At 61.8% G+C, this 20,268-nt stretch overlaps 1 protein-coding gene across 1 annotated transcript; it reads right to left on the bottom strand.

Moving 5' to 3' along the window:
• Positions 1 to 18: 18 nt before the first annotated feature.
• MUC6 (mucin 6, oligomeric mucus/gel-forming) lies at positions 19 to 19,754 on the bottom strand. Its single transcript, XM_077864280.1, has 39 exons — positions 19,697 to 19,754; positions 16,790 to 16,852; positions 16,116 to 16,356; positions 15,919 to 16,045; positions 15,659 to 15,749; positions 15,468 to 15,577; positions 15,108 to 15,315; positions 14,829 to 14,951; positions 14,429 to 14,549; positions 14,165 to 14,303; positions 13,947 to 14,051; positions 13,732 to 13,804; positions 13,506 to 13,643; positions 13,160 to 13,321; positions 12,979 to 13,073; positions 12,752 to 12,884; positions 12,393 to 12,642; positions 12,230 to 12,282; positions 12,025 to 12,134; positions 11,417 to 11,568; positions 11,137 to 11,278; positions 10,943 to 11,053; positions 10,368 to 10,553; positions 10,052 to 10,291; positions 9,808 to 9,964; positions 9,548 to 9,688; positions 9,326 to 9,388; positions 8,904 to 8,936; positions 7,851 to 8,078; positions 6,813 to 7,165; positions 5,136 to 6,741; positions 4,809 to 4,912; positions 4,635 to 4,737; positions 4,308 to 4,411; positions 3,807 to 4,026; positions 3,306 to 3,409; positions 2,994 to 3,126; positions 2,195 to 2,920; positions 19 to 2,069 (listed from the first exon to the last, which is right to left on the bottom strand). Exons 1-39 carry the CDS (start codon positions 19,752 to 19,754, stop codon positions 19 to 21), a joined length of 9,357 nt encoding a protein of 3,118 aa, XP_077720406.1.
• Positions 19,755 to 20,268: the final 514 nt, after the last annotated feature.

Here is a 20,268-nt window from a genome sequence, read left to right as displayed (position 1 = left end):
GAGGTCGTGGTCACTGTCCTAGGAGGGTGGTTGGAGATGGTGGTGGGATGGGGGGAAGATGCCTCCTGGTGGATCGGTGAGGTTGGATGTGACCGTGGGGAGGTGGAAGTTTTGACTGTGCTGACCGAGGTAGGGGTGGCCGTGGTCCGCGTCAGTGGGGGTTTTGTGTGCGTGGGCTGTGTGCCTGTACCGGGGCTGTGTGGAGACGTGGATGGGGTTCCAGTGTGTCTGGCAGTGGAGTGGGGAGAGGGGGTCGGTTGCTGTGTTGGACTGATGATCAGATGGGAGGTGCTGGTCACCGAGGACGTGGTGGAGGCGGACGCATGGGAGGAGATGGTGGTCTCGGGGCTTGATGGGCTGGAGAAGGCTGTGGTGGTCCGGAAGGATGTCCCGGTAGGGGGACCTGTGGAGTGGACTGTTTTGGTGGGAACAGCAGGCGAGGATGCAGCGTGAGAGGTGTGGAGAGTGTGTGGCTTGCTGGTCGCTGCTGAGCGAGTCCAGGAGGTCGTGGTCACTGTCCTTGGAGGGTGGTTGGAGATGGTGGTGGGATGGGGGGAAGATGCCTCCTGGTGGATCGGTGAGGTTGGATGTGACCGTGGGGAGGTGGAAGTTTTGACTGTGCTGACCGAGGTAGGGGTGGCCGTGGTCCGCGTCAGTGGGGGTTTTGTGTGCGTGGGCTGTGTGCCTGTACCGGGGATGTGTGGAGACGGGGATGGGGTTCCAGTGTGTCTGGCAGTGGAGTGGGGAGAGGGGGTCGGTTGCTGTGTTGGACTGATGATCAGATGGGAGGTGCTGGTCACCGAGGACGTGGTGGAGGCGGACGCATGGGAGGAGATGGTGGTCTCGGGGCTTGATGGGCTGGAGAAGGCTGTGGTGGTCCGGAAGGATGTCCCGGTAGGGGGACCTGTGGAGTGGACTGTTTTGGTGGGAACAGCAGGCGAGGATGCAGCGTGAGAGGTGTGGGGAGTGTGCGGCTTGCTGGTCGCTGCTGAGCGAGTCCAGGAGGTTGTGGTCACTGTCGTAGGAGCGTGTTCGGAGATTGTGGTGGGATGGGGGGAAGATGCCTCCTGGTGGATCGGTGAGGTTGGATGTGACCGTGGGGAGGTGGAAGTTTTGACTGTGCTGACCGAGGTAGGGGTGGCCGTGGTCCGCGTCAGTGGGGGTTTTGTGTGCGTGGGCTGTGTGCCTGTGCCCGGGCTGTGTGGAGACGGGGATGGGGTTCCAGTGTGTCTGGCAGTGGAGTGAGGAGAGGGGGTCGGTTGGTGTGTTGGACTGATGATCAGATGGGAGGTGCTGGTCACCGAGGACGTGGTGGAGGCGGACGCATGGGAGGAGATGGTGGACTCGGAGCTTGATGGGCTGGGGAAGGCTGTAGTGGTCCGGAAGGATGTCCCGGTAGGGGGACCTGTGGAGTGGACTGTGCTGGTGGGGACAGCAGGCGAGGATGCAGCGTGAGAGGTGTGGGGAGTGTGCGGCTTGCTGGTCGCTGCTGAGCGAGTCCAGGCGGTTGTGGTCACTGTCGTAGGAGCGTGTTCGGAGATTGTGGTGGGATGGGCGGAAGATGCCTCTGGGCTGGTAGGTGATGTTGGATGTGACCGTGGGGAAGTGGAAGTTTTGACTGTGCTGACCGAGGTAGGGGTCGCCGTGGTCCGCGTCAGTGGGGGTTTTGTGTGCGTGGGCTGTGTGCCTGTGCCGGGGCTGTGTGGAGACGGGGATGGGGTTCCAGTGTGTCTGGCAGTGGAGTGAGGAGAGGGGGTCGGTTGGTGTGTTGGGCTGATGACCAGATGGGAGGTGCTGGTCACCGAGGATGTGGTTGAGGCGGACGCATGGGAGGAGATGGTGATCTCGGGGCTTGATGGGCTGGAGAAGGCTGTGGTGGTCCGGAAGGATGTCCCGGTAGGGGGACCTGTGGAGTGGACTGTTTTGGTGGGAACAGCAGGCGAGGATGCAGCGTGAGAGGTGTGGGGAGTGTGCGGCTTGCTGGTCGCTGCTGAGCGAGTCCAGGAGGTCGTGGTCACTGTCGTAGGAGCGTGTTCGGAGATTGTGGTGGGATGGGGGGAAGATGCCTCCTGGTGGATCGGTGAGGTTGGATGTGACCATGGGGAGGTGGAAGTTTTGACTGTGCTGACCGAGGTAGGGGTGGCCGTGGTCCGCGTCAGTGGGGGTTTTGTGTGCGTGGGCTGTGTGCCTGTACCGGGGCTGTGTGGAGACGTGGATGGGGTTCCAGTGTGTCTGGTAGTGGAGTGGGGAGAGGGGGTCGGTTGCTGTGTTGGACTGATGATCAGATGGGAGGTGCTGGTCACCGAGGACGTGGTGGAGGCGGACGCATGGGAGGAGATGGTGGTCTCGGAGCTTGATGGGCTGGGGAAGGCTGTAGTGGTCCGGAAGGATGTCCCGGTAGGGGGACCTGTGGAGTGGACTGTGCTGGTGGGGACAGCAGGCGAGGATGCAGCGTGAGAGGTGTGGGGAGTGTGCGGCTTGCTGGTCGCTGCTGAGCGAGTCCAGGAGGTTGTGGTCACTGTCCTAGGAGGGTGGTTGGAGATGGTGGTGGGATGGACGGAAGATGCCTCTGGGTGGATAGGTGATGTTGGATGTGACCGTGGGGAGGTGGAAGTTTTGACTGTGCTGACCGAGGTAGGGGTGGCCGTGGTCCGCGTCAGTGGGGGTTTTGTGTGCGTGGGCTGTGTGCCTGTGCCGGGGCTGTGTGGAGACGGGGATGGGGTTCCAGTGTGTCTGGCAGTGGAGTGAGGGTAGGGGGTCGGTTGGTGTGTTGGGCTGATGACCAGATGGGAGGTGCTGGTCACCGAGGATGTGGTGGAGGCGGACGCATGGGAGGAGATGGTGGTCTCGGGGCTTGATGGGCTGGAGAAGGCTGTGGTGGTCCGGAAGGATGTCCCGGTAGGGGGACCTGTGGAGTGGACTGTTTTGGTGGGAACAGCAGGCGAGGATGCAGCGTGAGAGGTGTGGGGAGTGTGCGGCTTGCTGGTCGCTGCTGAGCGAGTCCAGGAGGTCGTGGTCACTGTCGTAGGAGCGTGTTCGGAGATTGTGGTGGGATGGGGGGAAGATGCCTCCTGGTGGATCGGTGAGGTTGGATGTGACCGTGGGGAGGTGGAAGTTTTGACTGTGCTGACCGAGGTAGGGGTGGCCGTGGTCCGCGTCAGTGGGGGTTTTGTGTGCGTGGGCTGTGTGCCTGTACCGGGGCTGTGTGGAGACATGGTTGGGGTTCTAGTGTGTCTGGTAGTGGAGTGGGGAGAGGGGGTCGGTTGCTGTGTTGGACTGATGATCAGATGGGAGGTGCTGGTCACCGAGGACGTGGTGGAGGCGGACTCATGGGAGGAGATGGTGGTCTCGGAGCTTGATGGGCTGGGGAAGGCTGTAGTGGTCCGGAAGGATGTCCCGGTAGGGGGACCTGTGGAGTGGACTGTGCTGGTGGGGACAGCAGGCGAGGATGCAGCGTGAGAGGTGTGGGGAGTGTGCGGCTTGCTGGTCGCTGCTGAGCGAGTCCAGGAGGTTGTGGTCACTGTCCTAGGAGGGTGGTTGGAGATGGTGGTGGGATGGACGGAAGATGCCTCTGGGTGGATAGGTGATGTTGGATGTGACCGTGGGGAGGTGGAAGTTTTGACTGTGCTGACCGAGGTAGGGGTGGCCGTGGTCCGCGTCAGTGGGGGTTTTGTGTGCGTGGGCTGTGTGCCTGTGCCCGGGCTGTGTGGAGACGGGGATGGGGTTCCAGTGTGTCTGGCAGTGGAGTGGGGAGAGGGGGTCGGTTGCTGTGTTGGACTGATGATCAGATGGGAGGTGCTGGTCACCGAGGACGTGGTGGAGGCGGACGCATGGGAGGAGATGGTGGTCTCGGAGCTTGATGGGCTGGGGAAGGCTGTAGTGGTCCGGAAGGATGTCCCGGTAGGGGGACCTGTGGAGTGGACTGTGCTGGTGGGGACAGCAGGCGAGGATGCAGCGTGAGAGGTGTGGGGAGTGTGTGGCTTGCTGGTCGCTGCTGAGCGAGTCCAGGAGGTTGTGGTCACTGTCCTAGGAGGGTGGTTGGAGATGGTGGTGGGATGGACGGAAGATGCCTCTGGGTGGATAGGTGATGTTGGATGTGACCGTGGGGAGGTGGAAGTTTTGACTGTGCTGACCGAGGTAGGGGTGGCCGTGGTCCGCGTCAGTGGGGGTTTTGTGTGCGTGGGCTGTGTGCCTGTGCCGGGGCTGTGTGGAGACGGGGATGGGGTTCCAGTGTGTCTGGCAGTGGAGTGAGGGTAGGGGGTCGTTTGGTGTGTTGGGCTGATGACCAGATGGGAGGTGCTGGTCACCGAGGATGTGGTGGAGGCGGACGCATGGGAGGAGATGGTGGTCTCGGGGCTTGATGGGCTGGAGAAGGCTGTGGTGGTCCGGAAGGATGTCCCGGTAGGGGGACCTGTGGAGTGGACTGTTTTGGTGGGAACGGCAGGCGAGGATGCAGCGTGAGAGGTGTGGAGAGTGTGTGGCTTGCTGGTAGCTGCTGAGCGAGTCCAGGAGGTCGTGGTCACTGTCCTAGGAGGGTGGTTGGAGATGGAGGTGGGATGGGGGGAAGATGCCTCCTGGTGGATCGGTGAGGTTGGATGTGACCGTGGGGAGGTGGAAGTTTTGACTGTGCTGACCGAGGTAGGGGTGGCCGTGGTCCGCGTCAGTGGGGGTTTTGTGTGCGTGGGCTGTGTGCCTGTACCGGGGCTGTGTGGAGACGTGGATGGGGTTCCAGTGTGTCTGGCAGTGGAGTGGGGAGAGGGGGTCGGTTGCTGTGTTGGACTGATGATCAGATGGGAGGTGCTGGTCACCGAGGACGTGGTGGAGGCGGACGCATGGGAGGAGATGGTGGTCTCGGGGCTTGATGGGCTGGAGAAGGCTGTGGTGGTCCGGAAGGATGTCCCGGTAGGGGGACCTGTGGAGTGGACTGTTTTGGTGGGAACAGCAGGCGAGGATGCAGCGTGAGAGGTGTGGAGAGTGTGTGGCTTGCTGGTTGCTGCTGAGCGAGTCCAGGAGGTCGTGGTCACTGTCCTAGGAGGGTGGTTGGAGATGGTGGTGGGATGGGGGGAAGATGCCTCCTGGTGGATCGGTGAGGTTGGATGTGACCGTGGGGAGGTGGAAGTTTTGACTGTGCTGACCGAGGTAGGGGTGGCCGTGGTCCGCGTCAGTGGGGGTTTTGTGTGCGTGGGCTGTGTGCCTGTACCGGGGCTGTGTGGAGACGGGGATGGGGTTCCAGTGTGTCTGGCAGTGGAGTGGGGAGAGGGGGTCAGTTGCTGTGTTGGACTGATGATCAGATGGGAGGTGCTGGTCACCGAGGACGTGGTGGAGGCGGACGCATGGGAGGAGATGGTGGTCTCGGGGCTTGATGGGCTGGAGAAGGCTGTGGTGGTCCGGAAGGATGTCCCGGTAGGGGGACCTGTGGAGTGGACTGTTTTGGTGGGAACAGCAGGCGAGGATGCAGCGTGAGAGGTGTGGGGAGTGTGCGGCTTGCTGGTCGCTGCTGAGCGAGTCCAGGAGGTTGTGGTCACTGTCGTAGGAGCGTGTTCGGAGATTGTGGTGGGATGGGGGGAAGATGCCTCCTGGTGGATCGGTGAGGTTGGATGTGACTGTGGGGAGGTGGAAGTTTTGACTGTGCTGACCGAGGTAGGGGTGGCCGTGGTCCGCGTCAGTGGGGGTTTTGTGTGCGTGGGCTGTGTGCCTGTGCCCGGGCTGTGTGGAGACGGGGATGGGGTTCCAGTGTGTCTGGCAGTGGAGTGGGGAGAGGGGGTCGGTTGGTGTGTTGGACTGATGATCAGATGGGAGGTGCTGGTCACCGAGGACGTGGTGGAGGCGGACGCATGGGAGGAGATGGTGGACTCGGAGCTTGATGGGCTGGGGAAGGCTGTAGTGGTCCGGAAGGATGTCCCGGTAGGGGGACCTGTGGAGTGGACTGTTTTGGTGGGAACAGCAGGCGAGGATGCAGTGTGAGAGGTGTGGGGAGTGTGCGGCTTGCTGGTCGCTGCTGAGCGAGTCCAGGAGGTTGTGGTCACTGTCGTAGGAGCGTGTTCGGAGATTGTGGTGGGATGGGCGGAAGATGCCTCCTGGTGGATAGGTGATGTTGGATGTGACCGTGGGGAGGTGGAAGTTTTGACTGTGCTGACCGAGGTAGGGGTGGCCGTGGTCCGCGTCAGTGGGGGTTTTGTGTGCGTGGGCTGTGTGCCTGTGCCGGGGCTGTGTGGAGACGGGGATGGGGTTCCAGTGTGTCTGGCAGTGGAGTGGGGAGAGGGGGTCGGTTGGTGTGTTGGACTGATGATCAGATGGGAGGTGCTGGTCACCGAGGACGTGGTGGAGGCGGACGCATGGGAGGAGATGGTGGACTCGGAGCTTGATGGGCTGGGGAAGGCTGTAGTGGTCCGGAAGGATGTCCCGGTAGGGGGACCTGTGGAGTGGACTGTGCTGGTGGGGACAGCAGGCGAGGATGCAGCGTGAGAGGTGTGGGGAGTGTGCGGCTTGCTGGTCGCTGCTGAGCGAGTCCAGGCGGTTGTGGTCACTGTCGCAGGAGCGTGTTCGGAGATTGTGGTGGGATGGGCGGAAGATGCCTCTGGGCTGGTAGGTGATGTTGGATGTGACCGTGGGGAGGTGGAAGTTTTGACTGTGCTGACCGAGGTAGGGGTGGCCGTGGTCCGCGTCAGTGGGGGTTTTGTGTGCGTGGGCTGTGTGCCTGTGCCGGGGCTGTGTGGAGACGGGGATGGGGTTCCAGTGTGTCTGGCAGTGGAGTGGGGAGAGGGGGTCGGTTCGTATGTTGGGCTGATGACGAGGTGGGAGGTGGGGGTCACCGAGGATGTGCTGGAGGCAGACATGTGAGTAGAGAGGGTGGTTTCGGCGTGGGATGGGCTTGGGAAGCCTGTGGTGGTCCGGAAGGATGTCCCGGTAGGGGAACCTGTGGTGTGGAGTGTGTTTGTGGGGACAGCAGGCGAGGGCGTAGGGTGAAAGGTATGGGTGGTGTGTAAAGTGAGAGGTGTGTTTGTGATACGGCTTGTCTCTGTTGTTGTCTCGTGTGTGTGCGGTAGGTAGTGAGTCGTTAGCTGGCTGTTTTCGGTTACTGTAGTCTCCTGGGATCGAGTGGTCTCCATGCTCTTTGTTTCCGTGGTCATAGGTGTGTTTCGTGTCGAAGTGTGTTTCGGGGATGCTGTGGGAAATAAGGTGAGTCAGACTTGCCGTTCCCTGTGTGCTCAGTTGCCTCTGTGACCCATTGTGTCCTCTGTTATGCCCCGTTAATCTTTCCCTCCTGTTGGTTCTGTGGTAGCAGTGTTCCTGGCCTTGTGTGTGTGTCTTTTCTTGTATGTATGTCAGTCACTCATGTTTTTTGTTTGCATTTGTATCCTGTTTTAGGTAATTCTTGTGTAGTATGTCTATTCGGTTTCGTCCCTGTGACTCTTGCCCCACTGGTCCCCTGTCCTGGGTCAGGAGGTTATTTTTGTTTGGGTTAGTGTGTTCCTGCTTGGACCACCTGTTCTGTCCTTGGGATGGCTGTTTTCTTCTGGTTACTCTGAATCAATGGGGACATTTTGTTGATGCATCTGAGGGGTCAGGACTGCACTTTTGTTAGGCACAGTTGTTAGCATTGATATGTCCTCAGTATGTGACTCATTGGGGTGGATGGGTCGTGGTGGTTAGGAGCTGTGGCACTTTATCCGTGAAGCACTGAAGGAGTATAGTTTGTATGGTGTGCTCAGGGTTGGTGCTTGGTTGGTGTCCCCGCATTTTGGCCAAAAGTGGACCTTGCAGCTCCACAGAGCCCCCTACCACCTCGTTGGGTTCCTGGCATTTGTGTGTCTCCCCTTTTTGGAGACAGGCATATGGGGTTTGCTTACTTGTTGGGGGTCCTCTGGAGGTCTCTGAGATTTCTTTGGTCCTTGGTGCTGCCGTGGTGTGCTCCGTGGACCGAGCTGTGGATTGCATTGCTGAGCTGAACATTGAAGCTGTGAACTTCATTGTGGTCTGTGTCTCGGTGGGTCCTGTCGCTGTAGACTTGAGTGTGGTCATTGGGGTTGGTGCTGATGTAGCCCGTGGGGTGATGGCAGAGATGGATCGAGGTGACTCTGCAGGGAGCAGCACTCAGAACATTCCTCCAGAGCCCTCTGCCCTCTCCCACTGAGTCTAAGGGCTCTGCCCCCCGAACCCCATGGGAATAGGTGGCTTTCCCTCGCTCACAGCCACGGCCTCCCTGGCTGCATGGATTGAGTGGCCTCAGTGGCATTTTCAGGGTCTGTCCACCCACCCTTGCTAATAGGATGCATGTCTTATTGCCTCATGGTGTCTGGGCCGCTGGAAGAGGTTCTGCTGGGTGGGGCGGGGTGGGCTGCACGGAGGCTAATGTGTGCTCCAGGGGGGTATCTAGGTGGCATGTCCTGCATGTTTTCTTTCATTAGGATCAAGGCAGCAAAGAGCGGTCACATTCTGTGATGGGTTATTTTTTGGAATTTGGGCTCTGGCCTCAAGCACAGGGGACTCTGTGCCTAAGAATGACCTCTGGGGAACATTGTGTTATTGAGCACATGTAGGGCCCCATCCCCCACTGCCCACCCTCACCCTGACCTTTATGTCACCCTGCTGTGCTCATGCCTGCCCATGGGGGCTGTGATGGACCTGCCAGGGGCAGGCTCTGTGTGTGCCCCTTGCCCTCTGACTCCTAGTTAGGTGGTACCTGCTGCTCCCTCCGTGCAGAGCAGCCCCAGGGGCACCCCAGGCTTGGTCCCTGGCCCAGCCCACCCCCCCCACTGGCTGGGGACACAGGGACCACAGCAGTGTTGCAGGCCAGGCACCCAACAGATACAGACTGGGCTGGCTGGGGGCCATCCTGCTGAGCCAGGATGGAGCTGGGGCTGGGCCTGCTTCACCTTGACACCTAGTGTGTGTGTAATCACCTGTGGTGGGTCTCGGCGTGGTGGGCGGCGACACTGCAAGAAGAGGGGCCGTCAGGAGCGCTGCCCCCCTGCCCAGCTGAGGACCCAGGGGGTGGAGCCGCCGCAGAGGGGCCTGGACCCCTGCTCCTGGTCTTCATCCCTGTCTTAATCCCTGTCCCTTCCCACCGTCAGGCAGTGATGCAGGCAGCAGGCTGGCAGGGTTGGGTCTGCCCTTGGCTAGCCACTGGGGAAGTTGATGGCAGGGACAGGGGAGAAAGGGGAGGCTGGTGCTCTCCCTGTTTCTGTTGACTCGGCCCAGATGGCCTGGGTCCTGGGGAGTCTCCGCACCTCAGGGCACCGCCGTGGGGAGGGGGCTGCCAGTAGGTTGGCAGCTCCAGCCCGAGGCTGGGTGGAGTGGGGCTTTGGGTGATTAGGGAGCTTACTGCAGGGAACGCAGGTCCCTGTGTTCTGGTCGAAGTACTCGTGCTGGGAGCAGTTGTAGCAGCCTGGGGAGGGGGTTACACAGGATGTTATGTGGAGCCCCCTCCTCCCCAGGCCTGGCCCTCTCTCTTGTCTGTCCATCCACATCTAGTCCCTGCCTCTGCTTTCACCCCCAAATGCCCGCCCTCCTTGGCCCCCGCCTGTTGCCAGCTGTCAGCCAGTACCTTCGGTGTTGGTGTGTGGGAGACTCTGTGGGTGCTGAGGGCAGAGGCACGGCTGGTAGTGCCATGTGCAGTTGGCATCCTGGTTGTACTGGTACGCCCCATCCTCATGCGTGTGGGTGTTGTAGTAGTCACAGTAGATGGCTGGAAGAGGTGGTGCCTGTCAGGCCCTTGGTGTGCAGCCAGAGGGCCTGAACATGTGCCACAACCACCAGGGAGAGCGCTGCCTCCAGGGAGCTCTGTGGCAGGGGTGGGGCACTCACGGCAGAAGTCCGGGGTCCTCCAGTCCACGCACACGCCCTTGTCCAGGCAGGCCTTGGCATAGGCCGCCACCGCATCACATAGGCACTCGCAGTCCCCAGTGGTGTCGCAGCCACATGCATCTTGTACACAAGCCTCGTAGTAGGGCAGGTGGTACACCTGTGGGAATGGGCCCTCAGTGCCTGCCCTGTGGCCAGGGCTGTGCTGGGAGCCATTGCAGGCCGTGCATCCCGAGGTCGTGCTCACCTGGCTGTGGCAGGCGGCGAAGGTGGGGCTGTTGATGATGCCACATTTGCGCTCTGCCCAGGCGCGGCGGAATGTGTTGAGGCTGCAGGGGTCCAGTGCGAGGCTGGTGTCCCCACACAGTGGGCTGTCCTTCCACGAGTTCACAAATTCCAGCTCACTGGATGCCACATAGTTGCTGCGTGTCTCGAAGTCATCCTTCATGTTTCCGTTGTAGTTGCCACATAAGCCGCACAGCGCATCCTGTAGGGGGCTAGCATCAGGCTGGGTGCTGCCCTTGCCCTTTGGACGGGCCTGGGCCTTGGGGCAGTGCAGGTACCTGGGTGGCACGCGTGATCTTGATGAAGATGGTCATGTGCTTGTTCCAGACGAGGGTCAGATTGTACCTATTGCTGATGGTGATGTCCAGCACCAGATTCAGGGAGCCGGCGTTCACCCGGAAGTGCACATGGGGGTCCTCCCCGCTGACCGTGTAGTTCCTGTCCGCCAGCACGATGGACAGGCCCTGTGGGGCGAGGCTGTCAGGGGGCTGCCGGTCCCCTGGCCGGCAGCTGCTCAGTGTCACTGGGCTTTGTGTCACCTGCCCATGCTGAGGCAGGATGGGTTGCATCTGTTAAGGGAGCCAGGGGGCCAGTGCCTACTGAGGGCCCATCATCTGCCAGGGGCCTGCCTTTTGGAAGCTATTTGCAGAACATTCTAGAATATGGTGGAAAGTGCACCATGGCCTGAGGGTTAGGCTTCTGGCAGAAGCCCTTCCCTTTGTGTGGCTCTCCAGCTCTAGAAGATCCTGCTGTCTGCCGTGCAGATGGGGTGGGGGGTGTCCAGGAACCCTGAGAGCCTGGGACGTGGAGTTCTGGGGACTGACATGTGGGGAAGTGCCACTGGCTCACTCACCCCCAGAGAGATCTTGATGGAGCGGGAGCAGGTGACACCTGACTTCCCACACACAACATTCTCTGTGAGGACTGTGAAGGTGGGCCGTGAGTTGTTGGCCCCGCAGCCGTCCTGTAGGGAAGAGGGAGCTGAGAAGGAGCCTGCCTGTTGGCTCCTGTGGTCCCCACCCCCCATGGCCTAGCTCGGGGCCTTACCGTGGTCAGGATATACCCGCAGCTGCCATCAAACATGAAGCGCTGCCCATCAAAGGTGACCACGTGGCCCTCCCCATACAGAGCGCAGGTGGATGAGCAGCGGGCACTCTGCCAGCACGTCCATTTCCCCCTGGAGCAGGTGCTGGGGAGACAAGTGGGGATTCAGGGGGACGCAGGCCACATATGCATGCCCACCAGGTTGTGACCTTGGTGGGGTTGGTGGGGGACCTGAGGGTTAGCCCCAGGTCACCGGGGTCTTGGGGCTGAGGCTGTGGCTTACCATGTCCTACAGTCAGTGTGGAGCTCTGCGCCCGGGGGGTAGGAGGCCCCTGCAAACTCGCATGGGCACTCCTCAGGGGGTACGCACTGCCCGTTGGCGTTCTCGTAGAGCCCCTCAGCACAGACACAGCCGGGCTCGCACCTGGTGGGTACCTGCAGGGGTTAGGGTGGGTTTGCCAACTGCTGCCATAGCCCTGGGCCCTCACAGTTCTGAGACCTGCAGTATTCCTCCCCATCTGGTCCCCTTGTCCACCCCTGCTCCAGGCCTTCCTCCTGGTAAAACCACTAGACAGATTCTGGTCCTTTGTGTCACCTCTGCAGGTGGTGGGGGGCTTGGCCCACAGTCCTTAGGGCACCCACAGATGAGCATACTCCAGCTGCCTGGCCACCAGGGCTACTCCTGACCCTCTCAGCCCCCTTTGGGTACCAGCCACCATCATCATGGGGTGATGGGGACAGAGGGACAGTGTGGCCCTGCCTTCCTGGGGATTTTGTGAAAATCCTCTTACGGTCCAGGGAGAGGCCCTGGGGGTGGCATCTGTGACAGGCTGTCCAGTGGGAACTGCCCTCTGGGGAGCGCCCCTGCCCCTTGCTCAACTCAAGCCTTACACAGGGGGTGCCGGTGGCCAGCATCTGACATGTAGGGGCACAGGCTGCCCCAAATGTGTTCTCTGAAGACTCATTGCAGGACTGGAAGGTCTTGGGGGCTGAGCAGGTTGCTGCAGGAAAGGAGGTCCGAGCTGGAGTGAGGAGGGCTTGGAGGGGCCACCACACTGGGTAGTCCAAGCCCATCTGCGTCAGCACATCTACATACCCAGGAGCATCTGTGGGCGCCCCGGGCAGCTCAGCCTGCCGTTGATACAGTAGCTGCAAGAGGTAGGCCGTGTGAGCATGTGGGCCCTGGGCTGGGGGTTGCAGGCTAGGCTGGGCTGCTCCCCCCCACCACCTCCGCCACCCCCATGGAGCCTGGTGCTCACCAGATGACACCGTTGACCATGGCTGACTGGTCAGCCAGGATGAACTTATTGCTGTCTAGGAGGCAGGGGCACTGGGACTTTCGTACACACTGAGCCTTGTGGTTGAGGTAGGTGCCCTCAGGGCAGTTGCAGCCGTCCACAGGCACGGCACTTGGGTGGCACTCGGCAGCGTGATCAGACAGGGATAGGCACGTGCGGCCGCAGGCCCGGGTGTCATAGCCGAATGTCTGGTTGCCCGTGCAGGGGGTAGCTGTGGGGGACTGGCGGTCAGACCCTCAGAGGATGCTGGGTGGAACCGGTTGGGGCCCTGTTATGACCCCTGCCCCCTTCCACCCCTGCCTGCCCCTGCCAGCACGCACTGCAGTTGTCCACACTGTTCCTCCAGTCCCGTAGCAGGATGCCGCGTGTGGCACACACACGCGCATAGTCACTCAGAGCAGCGCACACATGTAGGATGGTCTTCTCATAGTTGCAGGCCTGGTACACGCACCTCTGTGGGCAGACATGGCATAGTAGCTGGCATCCAGCCCTCCTTAGGCCCCAGGGCCCACCTTCTTGCCCCCCCTGTCCTGCAGACCCTGCCCACCTTGTAGAAGGGCCTGGGGTTCACCATGGCATGGCACTTCTCGAACACTGAGCCGTTCCTTACCAGCACTGAGCAGTGGGTCTCTGCACACACCTCTGGGGGTGGGGCACAGGGGTGGCATAGGCCTCTTACTCACCCTGCCTAGGCCTCGGGCCCACCCACAGACTCCCAGGGCACTCACTGTTGAGCTGGCTCATGGAGCAGGGATCAGTCTCACGCTCGAGCGAGGCCGGGCAGTTGCCTGTCCGCCAGGAGTCCACAAAGAGCGAGGCGGTGCCCTCCACGATGCCCGTGCTGGCCATGAAGTCATCTGTCGTGTCTCCGTTGAAGGTCCCGCAGAGCCCTGCACCAGCCGGGCCATGAGAGGGGGCCAGCCTGTGCTCCTGCCCAGCCCTGCACTTCAAAACCCCCCTCTTCCCATCACCATGCCCAGGGCATGAGTGCCAGCCTAGGGTGCTGAGTGCTAATGTGCAAAACTCTGTTGGGCCTTTTCTCTGCTGTGGCTGTGAGGCCAGGGAGGGGCTCACCTCTGGTCTGGCCTCTGAACTGCGGCCCGATGGTAATGTATGCCTGGAACACGGGCTCCAGCTGGATCACGAGCTCCAGCCCAAAGGTGGTGGTCATCTGGATGTGGGTGGACGTCTGCCTGAAGACGGTGATGTTGCCTGTGGGGAGAGGGGGCTCGGGCAGCAGCCTGCTTTGGGACTCTGGCCCAGTGAGGCCCTGGGTGCTGGGCAGGGGCTGAGGACGTACGGGTCTTGTATGGTAGCCACTTGGTGTTCCCGTTGTGGGTGAATACCTCATCCTGAGAAATCACGATCTTGTCCTAGAGGGAGGGTGGCCTGTGAGTCACAGGGGTACCAGGAACAGGGAGCTGCCTCCCCTCCTGCAGGCCCAGTGGGGTAAAGCAGGAGCTGGGACATAACGGGGTGGGTGCAGCCACCACGTGGCTGGTAGGGTGGCCTTACCTCTCGGGACATGTAAATGATGGCAGCTAGGGCGGTCTCCGAGTGAGAGTACCCAGACTTGTCGTACGAGGCCACGAGGGAGGCCCCATCTGGGAGCTGCGGGCTCTGGGAGAGGGGTGAGGCTAAGCACAGGTGGCCGGGGGTGCTCCTTGTGACACCCCTCCCCACCCTGTGGTGACGCCTGGTGGTGGGCCCCCTGGTAGTGTGGTGTGTCCTACCTGGAGGAGGATGTAGGTGCAGGTGCCATGGAAGCGGTAGGGCCTGGCATCAAATGTGGTGACAAAGGAGCCGCCTTCCAGGGAGCAGCGTTGGGGGCAGGGCTGCTCTGTGCACTTCCAGTGGCCCGTGGTGCACTGGCTGTAGGCAGGGTGGGGTTGCACACATGGCACCCCAGATGTTCCAGGATGGCAGTACTGGCTGCCTCCAGGGCTGGGGCTGCCCCATGACCCCCAATTCCCCCCTAATCCCCATCCTGCACTCACCAGGTCTGGCAGGCAGCTGTCACGACCTCCCCAGGGGCGTAGACCACGCCGTTGAGCATGCAGGGGCACTGGGTGACTGGCACGCAGGTGTGGTTTCTGGAGATGTCATCAAGCACCGTCCCTGCAGGAGAGGGGCTTCCTGTGCCCATGGCTCGATGCCTCCCCACCCGCTGTGCACTTGGGCCTTTGCACACCCTGCGCCTGTGTGTCTAGACCAAGGTACCCTCTTGCTTAGATCAAGTCCCACATCTTCCTAGCAGTCTCTTGGACCCCTGGGGCCCATGGAGTAGGGGGGCAAGCCTTTCCATTCCCTGGGACAAGTCAGGTGCTGGAGTTGGGTAGGGGCCCACCCTCTGTCTCTGGGTGAGTTTCAAGGGGTCCCAGAGGGAGCGTGCCATACCTTTGGGACAGAAGCAGCCAAAGGTGCAGAAGCTGGAACAGGTGTGCTGTGGATTGGAGCAGGTCTTGACGCAGGTCTCACCACATTCTTGGTACACCTGGTTGGCCGGGCATGTACCCACGGCTGCAGGCATGCACAGGCTCTGTGAGGGGGGCTGGGGTACCCTGGCACCCCTGCCCCCGGCCCTGCCCTGGCCAAGAACTTAGCCCAGCCCTCCTCCACCCAGTCTCCTTCAGGCCTGGGGCCCTGGCCTTCCCTGCTGCCCTTCCCAGGACTCACGGCAGAGGCCGGGGCCCCGCCAGTTGCTGACGGCCTGGCCAGCCATGCTGCACTGGCGTGAGTACTCCGACAGCGTGGCACAGCTGCAGTTGTGCTGGCCTCGCAGGACACACTCGGCCATGTCCACCTGGCAGCTCCACATGAATGGCTCTTTGGGCACATTGCACTCCGGGGCCACCAGTGTCAGTAGCTGGGTGCAAGTCTGGGCCTGGGCAGAGGATCACTCAGGGTCATGGGGGTCAGGGCCACATCCCACACCAGCCTTGGAAGGCCTCAGAGGCCCTGTCGGACCCTGTGGGCCAGCCCCCACCATGGCTGAAGGGCTCCTGCAGCCCCTGGGGTCCCCACCACTTCACGTACGTGCTCTGCCTGTGGGACCTGGGGGTTGGGGACGGCCTTGTAGGTACAGATCTCATCGGGGTCATCCAGCGTCTGGAGGGCAGCATATGTGTGCGGCTCCAAGAATTTGCCTGGGGGTAGGGGTGGGGTGGGGTAGCATCAGCACAACGGGGGCCCAGCCACAGGGGGTCTGGGCCCTGGCCCCCACCTACCTTCCTCGCTCAGAAACTCATTGGTCTGCTCTCCATTGAAGTCCCCACAGAGACCACACAGCTTGCCCATGTGCCGCTTCTCCACCAGCACCTGCGGGCAGACAGGTGGGCCCTGCTGTCAGGGGCCCCAGGACCCTCACCCAGCAAAGCCTAGGTTTCTGGCTGCAGTCTGTGCCCCAGCATAGGAGTATAAAGGCTGCTTGGGACCCCTGTCCTAGAAAGGCAGCACCCCAGTCCTCTGCCTCTGCCAGTGTCCTCACCATGAGGTGAGTCCCCGGGCCCCACATGACCACCAGCTCCAGCTCCAGCTGCTTTGCCACCAGCTGCACGTTCTGGCCAAAGGGTGTGATCTGGAGCCCATTGCTGGTATAGGGCAGGTCGACGACCCTGTGGGAGGAGAGTGGTCAGGGGCTGCCCCCTGGGCTCCCCAGCCTCCCACTGCAGCCACGTGGCCTACCCTACATCCTTCACAGAGATGACTGCCTTCTGCACAGTGACCACAGAGGCCCCCAGCTCCACAATGACCCGGGAGATGCCCCCACCGGGCACGCGCCGTAGCTGGACACTGAAGGTGGGTGACGTGTCCTTGCAGGTGGCCGCAAAGATGTAGTTGCAGGTCCCCAGAAAGTCATACACATGGCCATCGAATGTGGAGAAGTGGCCGGCCCCCCATGTGGAGCACCAGCCCCTGTCTGGAGCTGTGGAGATAGTGGGCAGAGTCTTGAAGCCCTGTGTCCCCCTGGCTGGTGTGGCAGGGGTGGAGGGTCCTGACCCCACAAGCTGCCCCCCCCGGGGAGCCCATGCTCACCTCCTAGGTTCCAGGTGCTTCTGGCTTGGGTGGGAAGGAGCCCCCACCCCCCCCGCCCCCCCAGTGCTGGCCCAGCTGTGGGCTGGGTCTGCCCCCTGCCCCAAGCAGGAGCTATGGCCACTGTCTTGTTTGGGGTCTGCAGGGCAGCAGCCACAGCTCAGCTCCCGGGCGGGGCCCCCACCCCTCTTGGCAGCACGGGATTGTTTTCCTCTGGGTGAGGGGCCGGCTAAGTATTTCCTTGGCTGGATTCCCCTCCTGGAAACCCCAGGCCACAGCCACCCTGTGGTGACTCCGTAGGGCAGGAGGCTGCCCATGGCCCTCACCTGTCTGTGAAGAGTTCTGCAGCCTCTGGAGGTCTGGGTGCACAAAGGAGGTTTCATTTAGACCTGTGTGGGCAAGGAATATGCTCAGTGCTGGGGCGCCTGCCTGTGCCCACCAGTGTGCAGCTTGTCAGCCAGGAGTTAGTTGGGGAGTATGGAGCTGGCCGGCAGGCCCCAGCCTGGCTCTGGCCATGCCCTGCATGCCCTCTGATGAGCCCGGTCCAGCCACTCAGTCACTAGCTGAGCGTGTTTGCACGGAATCCCTGCCCATGTGGAATGGCAGGGCACAGGGCCTGAGGGTGAGGGGATGGCCATCGCCGGTGCTGGAAGGATAGAAAGGCTCCTGGAGAGGGACGAGAGGTGTGTGGTCATATGCCGGTCGTCTGGGCGGAGTGGGGTGAGGTGTCCCCAGGCCCTGCAATGCCTGCTGGTCGACCAGCATCACCCCATACCTACTTATCCCCCACAAGCTCCAGGCACCTCTGGGGTTTGATAAAGAGAACCCCCATCCAGAACAAACAGGCAACCTTGACAGACCAGGCTCCAGGCAGTGCTCGCTCTGGGACAGTTCCTGTGGGTCTGGATGCCAGGCAGCCTGGCCCCCATGTGGGCTGCTCGGGGTGCTTGTTGGAGGTGGGAGGGGCCGGGTGGTCTTTGAGCAGGTGGCGGTGGAGCCCCGGGAAGGGTGTCCGGCCAGCGTGGGGCTGCTCCCAGGGGTGAGGTCTGAGGCTCCCCAGCAGGCTCCTCCCTCAACCAGGCTCTGAACATGGATGTTTTCCTGCTTCCTTCTTCTCGGTTAGGCTCCCAGACAGCCCTGGGCTCATGGGGCCTGTTGCCAGGTGACATCAGTCACATGTGCAGGGGCGGGAATCACTGCCACGCTGGTAACTCTGAGGGAGGCTAGAGAGGCCTCACTGTGGGTCCCTGCCTCATCCCCGCCCCTGCCTGGCCCCTGCTGTGGTCCCGGGGCTCCCATCCTCCACACCCGCTCCAGGCCCTTTATTCTGCCCATGTTCATCAGCCCTTGTGGTGCTTGGGGGTCCTTCCTGATTGTGCCTGCGCCCTTATGCTCCCTGTGCCTTTGGCCTGGTGGTGTTTGTGGGTCTCTGCCCGATGGCCAAGGGGTTCCCCAAGGGGCAGGTGGCGCACAGGCTGTGCTGCCCCACTGTTCCAAAGGGCCAGAGACATTTGGTTCTGGGCCTCCTCCCTCCATGGTGTCTGCCATGTGGGTCCCTGTCTCTGACCCTCCTCAACTCATGACCTGCCCCACTGCCAGTTGCATCCACTGCCCGCCTCCCCTGTGGATCACTCCCTGGTCCACACTTGCAGTGGCTCCTCCACCAGCTCTTCCTCATCACCTGGCATCTGTGGTCCTTCCTTCCAATGACACTGTCTGAACAGTGATGCCCCCCAACCCCGCCATTGGCTGCGGGGCTCCTTTGAAGCACTTGGGAGGCAGGCCAAGGGGTTGTCTGTCCTTCCCATCAGAATCTCCAAACAGCCCTGATGCCTGCCCTGGACCCCCAGGGCCTGCAGGGCAGGGCTGGTTTGCCATCTCCAGCCTTTCTCAGCCCCTGGATGGCCGTAGAGTCACTGGAGCACATGCTGTCCTTCTGCGTACTTGGCAAACCTGCCTGCCCCTTTGCTTCTGGCTCCACCTGAACCTGGCTGCCTGACACCTGCCTCCCCCACCCCTGCCTCAAGTTCCAGGCACCCCAGGGCTCCAATGTCTGACCTTGAGCTCATCTCTTCCTTCTGCACCGTTACAGAGTCGGTGCTCAAAGGGCATTTGCAGGAACATGGCCAGACCCTGTCCCTTCCTCCCTGCAGCACTCACAGCTGGACCCCCATAGCTCACCAGAGCTGCAGCCCCTCACCACACCTGCAGACCCGTACCTCACCCTGGCTGGCTTCTGGACCCAGAACCTTCTTATCCTGGTTCTGGGTCCAGGTCTCAGAAGGGATAGGCCCAGGCAGGGCAAAAGTCCTGAGTGCTCAGAGCCACATGGTTTCATGGAAGGGAAGGAGTGGGGAGGGCCCAGAGGGACCCACTAGGCTCAAGACCCCCTGTGCTCCCTGGCTCCCCATCCAAGGCTGGTGGGGCTCTGGGGCCACCAAGGAGGGGGCAGTAGGTCAAGGATTACAGAGAGAGAACAAACATCCTGCTGGCCTCTTCGGCAGACAGGGAGGATGCAGAGGGCTTGGTGCCTGCCATCAGCAAGAAGCTTCTCTCTGGGCCACTGCAGGACCCCTTGGGGCTGGCCCCCTCCCAGGGTTGGGGGCAGGAACTGCCTTCAGCCTGTGGCCCCATGGTACCTAAAGTGGCGAGCAGAAGGGACTGGGGGTGTTGGGGGTAAGGGGACTGCTGCTTTGTGGGCACAGTGGACAAGACTGAGTGGGCTCTGGGCCCCTTCCCAGCTTCTGCAAAATGGTGGTGGTCCTGGGCCAGGATGTACCCCTTTGTCCCCCTTTGTTTAATCTACAGTATCTGCATGAGGAGGGTGATGGGGAAACAGGCCCAGAGCCCCCAGGCTCCTGCCCTGCTCCCAACACCCCGCAGTCCTCCCAGGACCTGAGACTCGGTGGAAAAGGGACAGTACCAGGGTGGTGCCCAGCGTGCCAGTGTCCCACTGCCCACTGTTGAAGACACTGAGTATCTGAGGGACCCTGCCCCACTGTGCCCAGGGCAGGGGGAGTGGCAGCCTGTGCACCCGCTGAGCTGGGCTCAGAGCTGGCACCCTGATGGAGGTCCTGGCCTTGGCCAGTGTGGGACAGCCACAGGGCGGGAGGAGCCTCTCAGCCATCAGTGTCCTGGGGACCAGCAACTCTGACCTGGTTGATGAGGCAAGGAGGGACCTTCTGAGGGTTTCTGTCCTCCCTGATGGTGCGGCCTGCAGGCCCTTTACTCACCAGCGACGAGCAGGGTGCCCCCATAGGACAGGAGCAACAGCAGCTGAGGCCCAAGCATGATGCGTGGGGAAGAGTGGTGGCTGCTGGACCCGGCCCTCCAGGCGAGGGCAAAGGACCTGTGCAACCTCCACCCACCAGAGAGGCTAGCCCTGGGCGCCTTATGTAGGGGCTGCAGGCCCTGCCCCTGCCGCACCCACTGGGCGCAGTGGTGGCCAAACAGGATCTTGGGCGCTGTTTTATCAGGACTTGGCCTTTGGAAAGCTCCTTGGTGGGCAGTAGCCTCATTATCATCTGCCTCTGGGCAGGGGCTGGCACAGGCCCTCCAGAGCCCTGCAGACATGTCCTATCTTTGCTCCAGGCTGAGACAGCTGGAGGGGCCATTCTGGGGGTGGTTCTGGAGTGTTAGGGTGACACCATTAGCCACACCCTGGGGGCCCAGAGGGGTTTGTCCTGGGTGTGTGGGGGAGCCCAAAGTGCTAGGGAAGCTCCTGGAATGAGCTCTGCCCTTGCCCAGACCCTAGGACCCTGCAAGGTGCCAGCACGCTGGGCTCTACCTCCCCCAGAAGTGAAGC

This window comes from Canis aureus, chromosome 21 (assembly GCF_053574225.1).
Source record: "Canis aureus isolate CA01 chromosome 21, VMU_Caureus_v.1.0, whole genome shotgun sequence".
Classification (NCBI taxonomy): Eukaryota; Metazoa; Chordata; class Mammalia; order Carnivora; family Canidae; genus Canis; species Canis aureus.
Note: the sequence above shows the minus strand (reverse complement) of the source record. Positions and strands in the feature narration are given on the sequence as shown.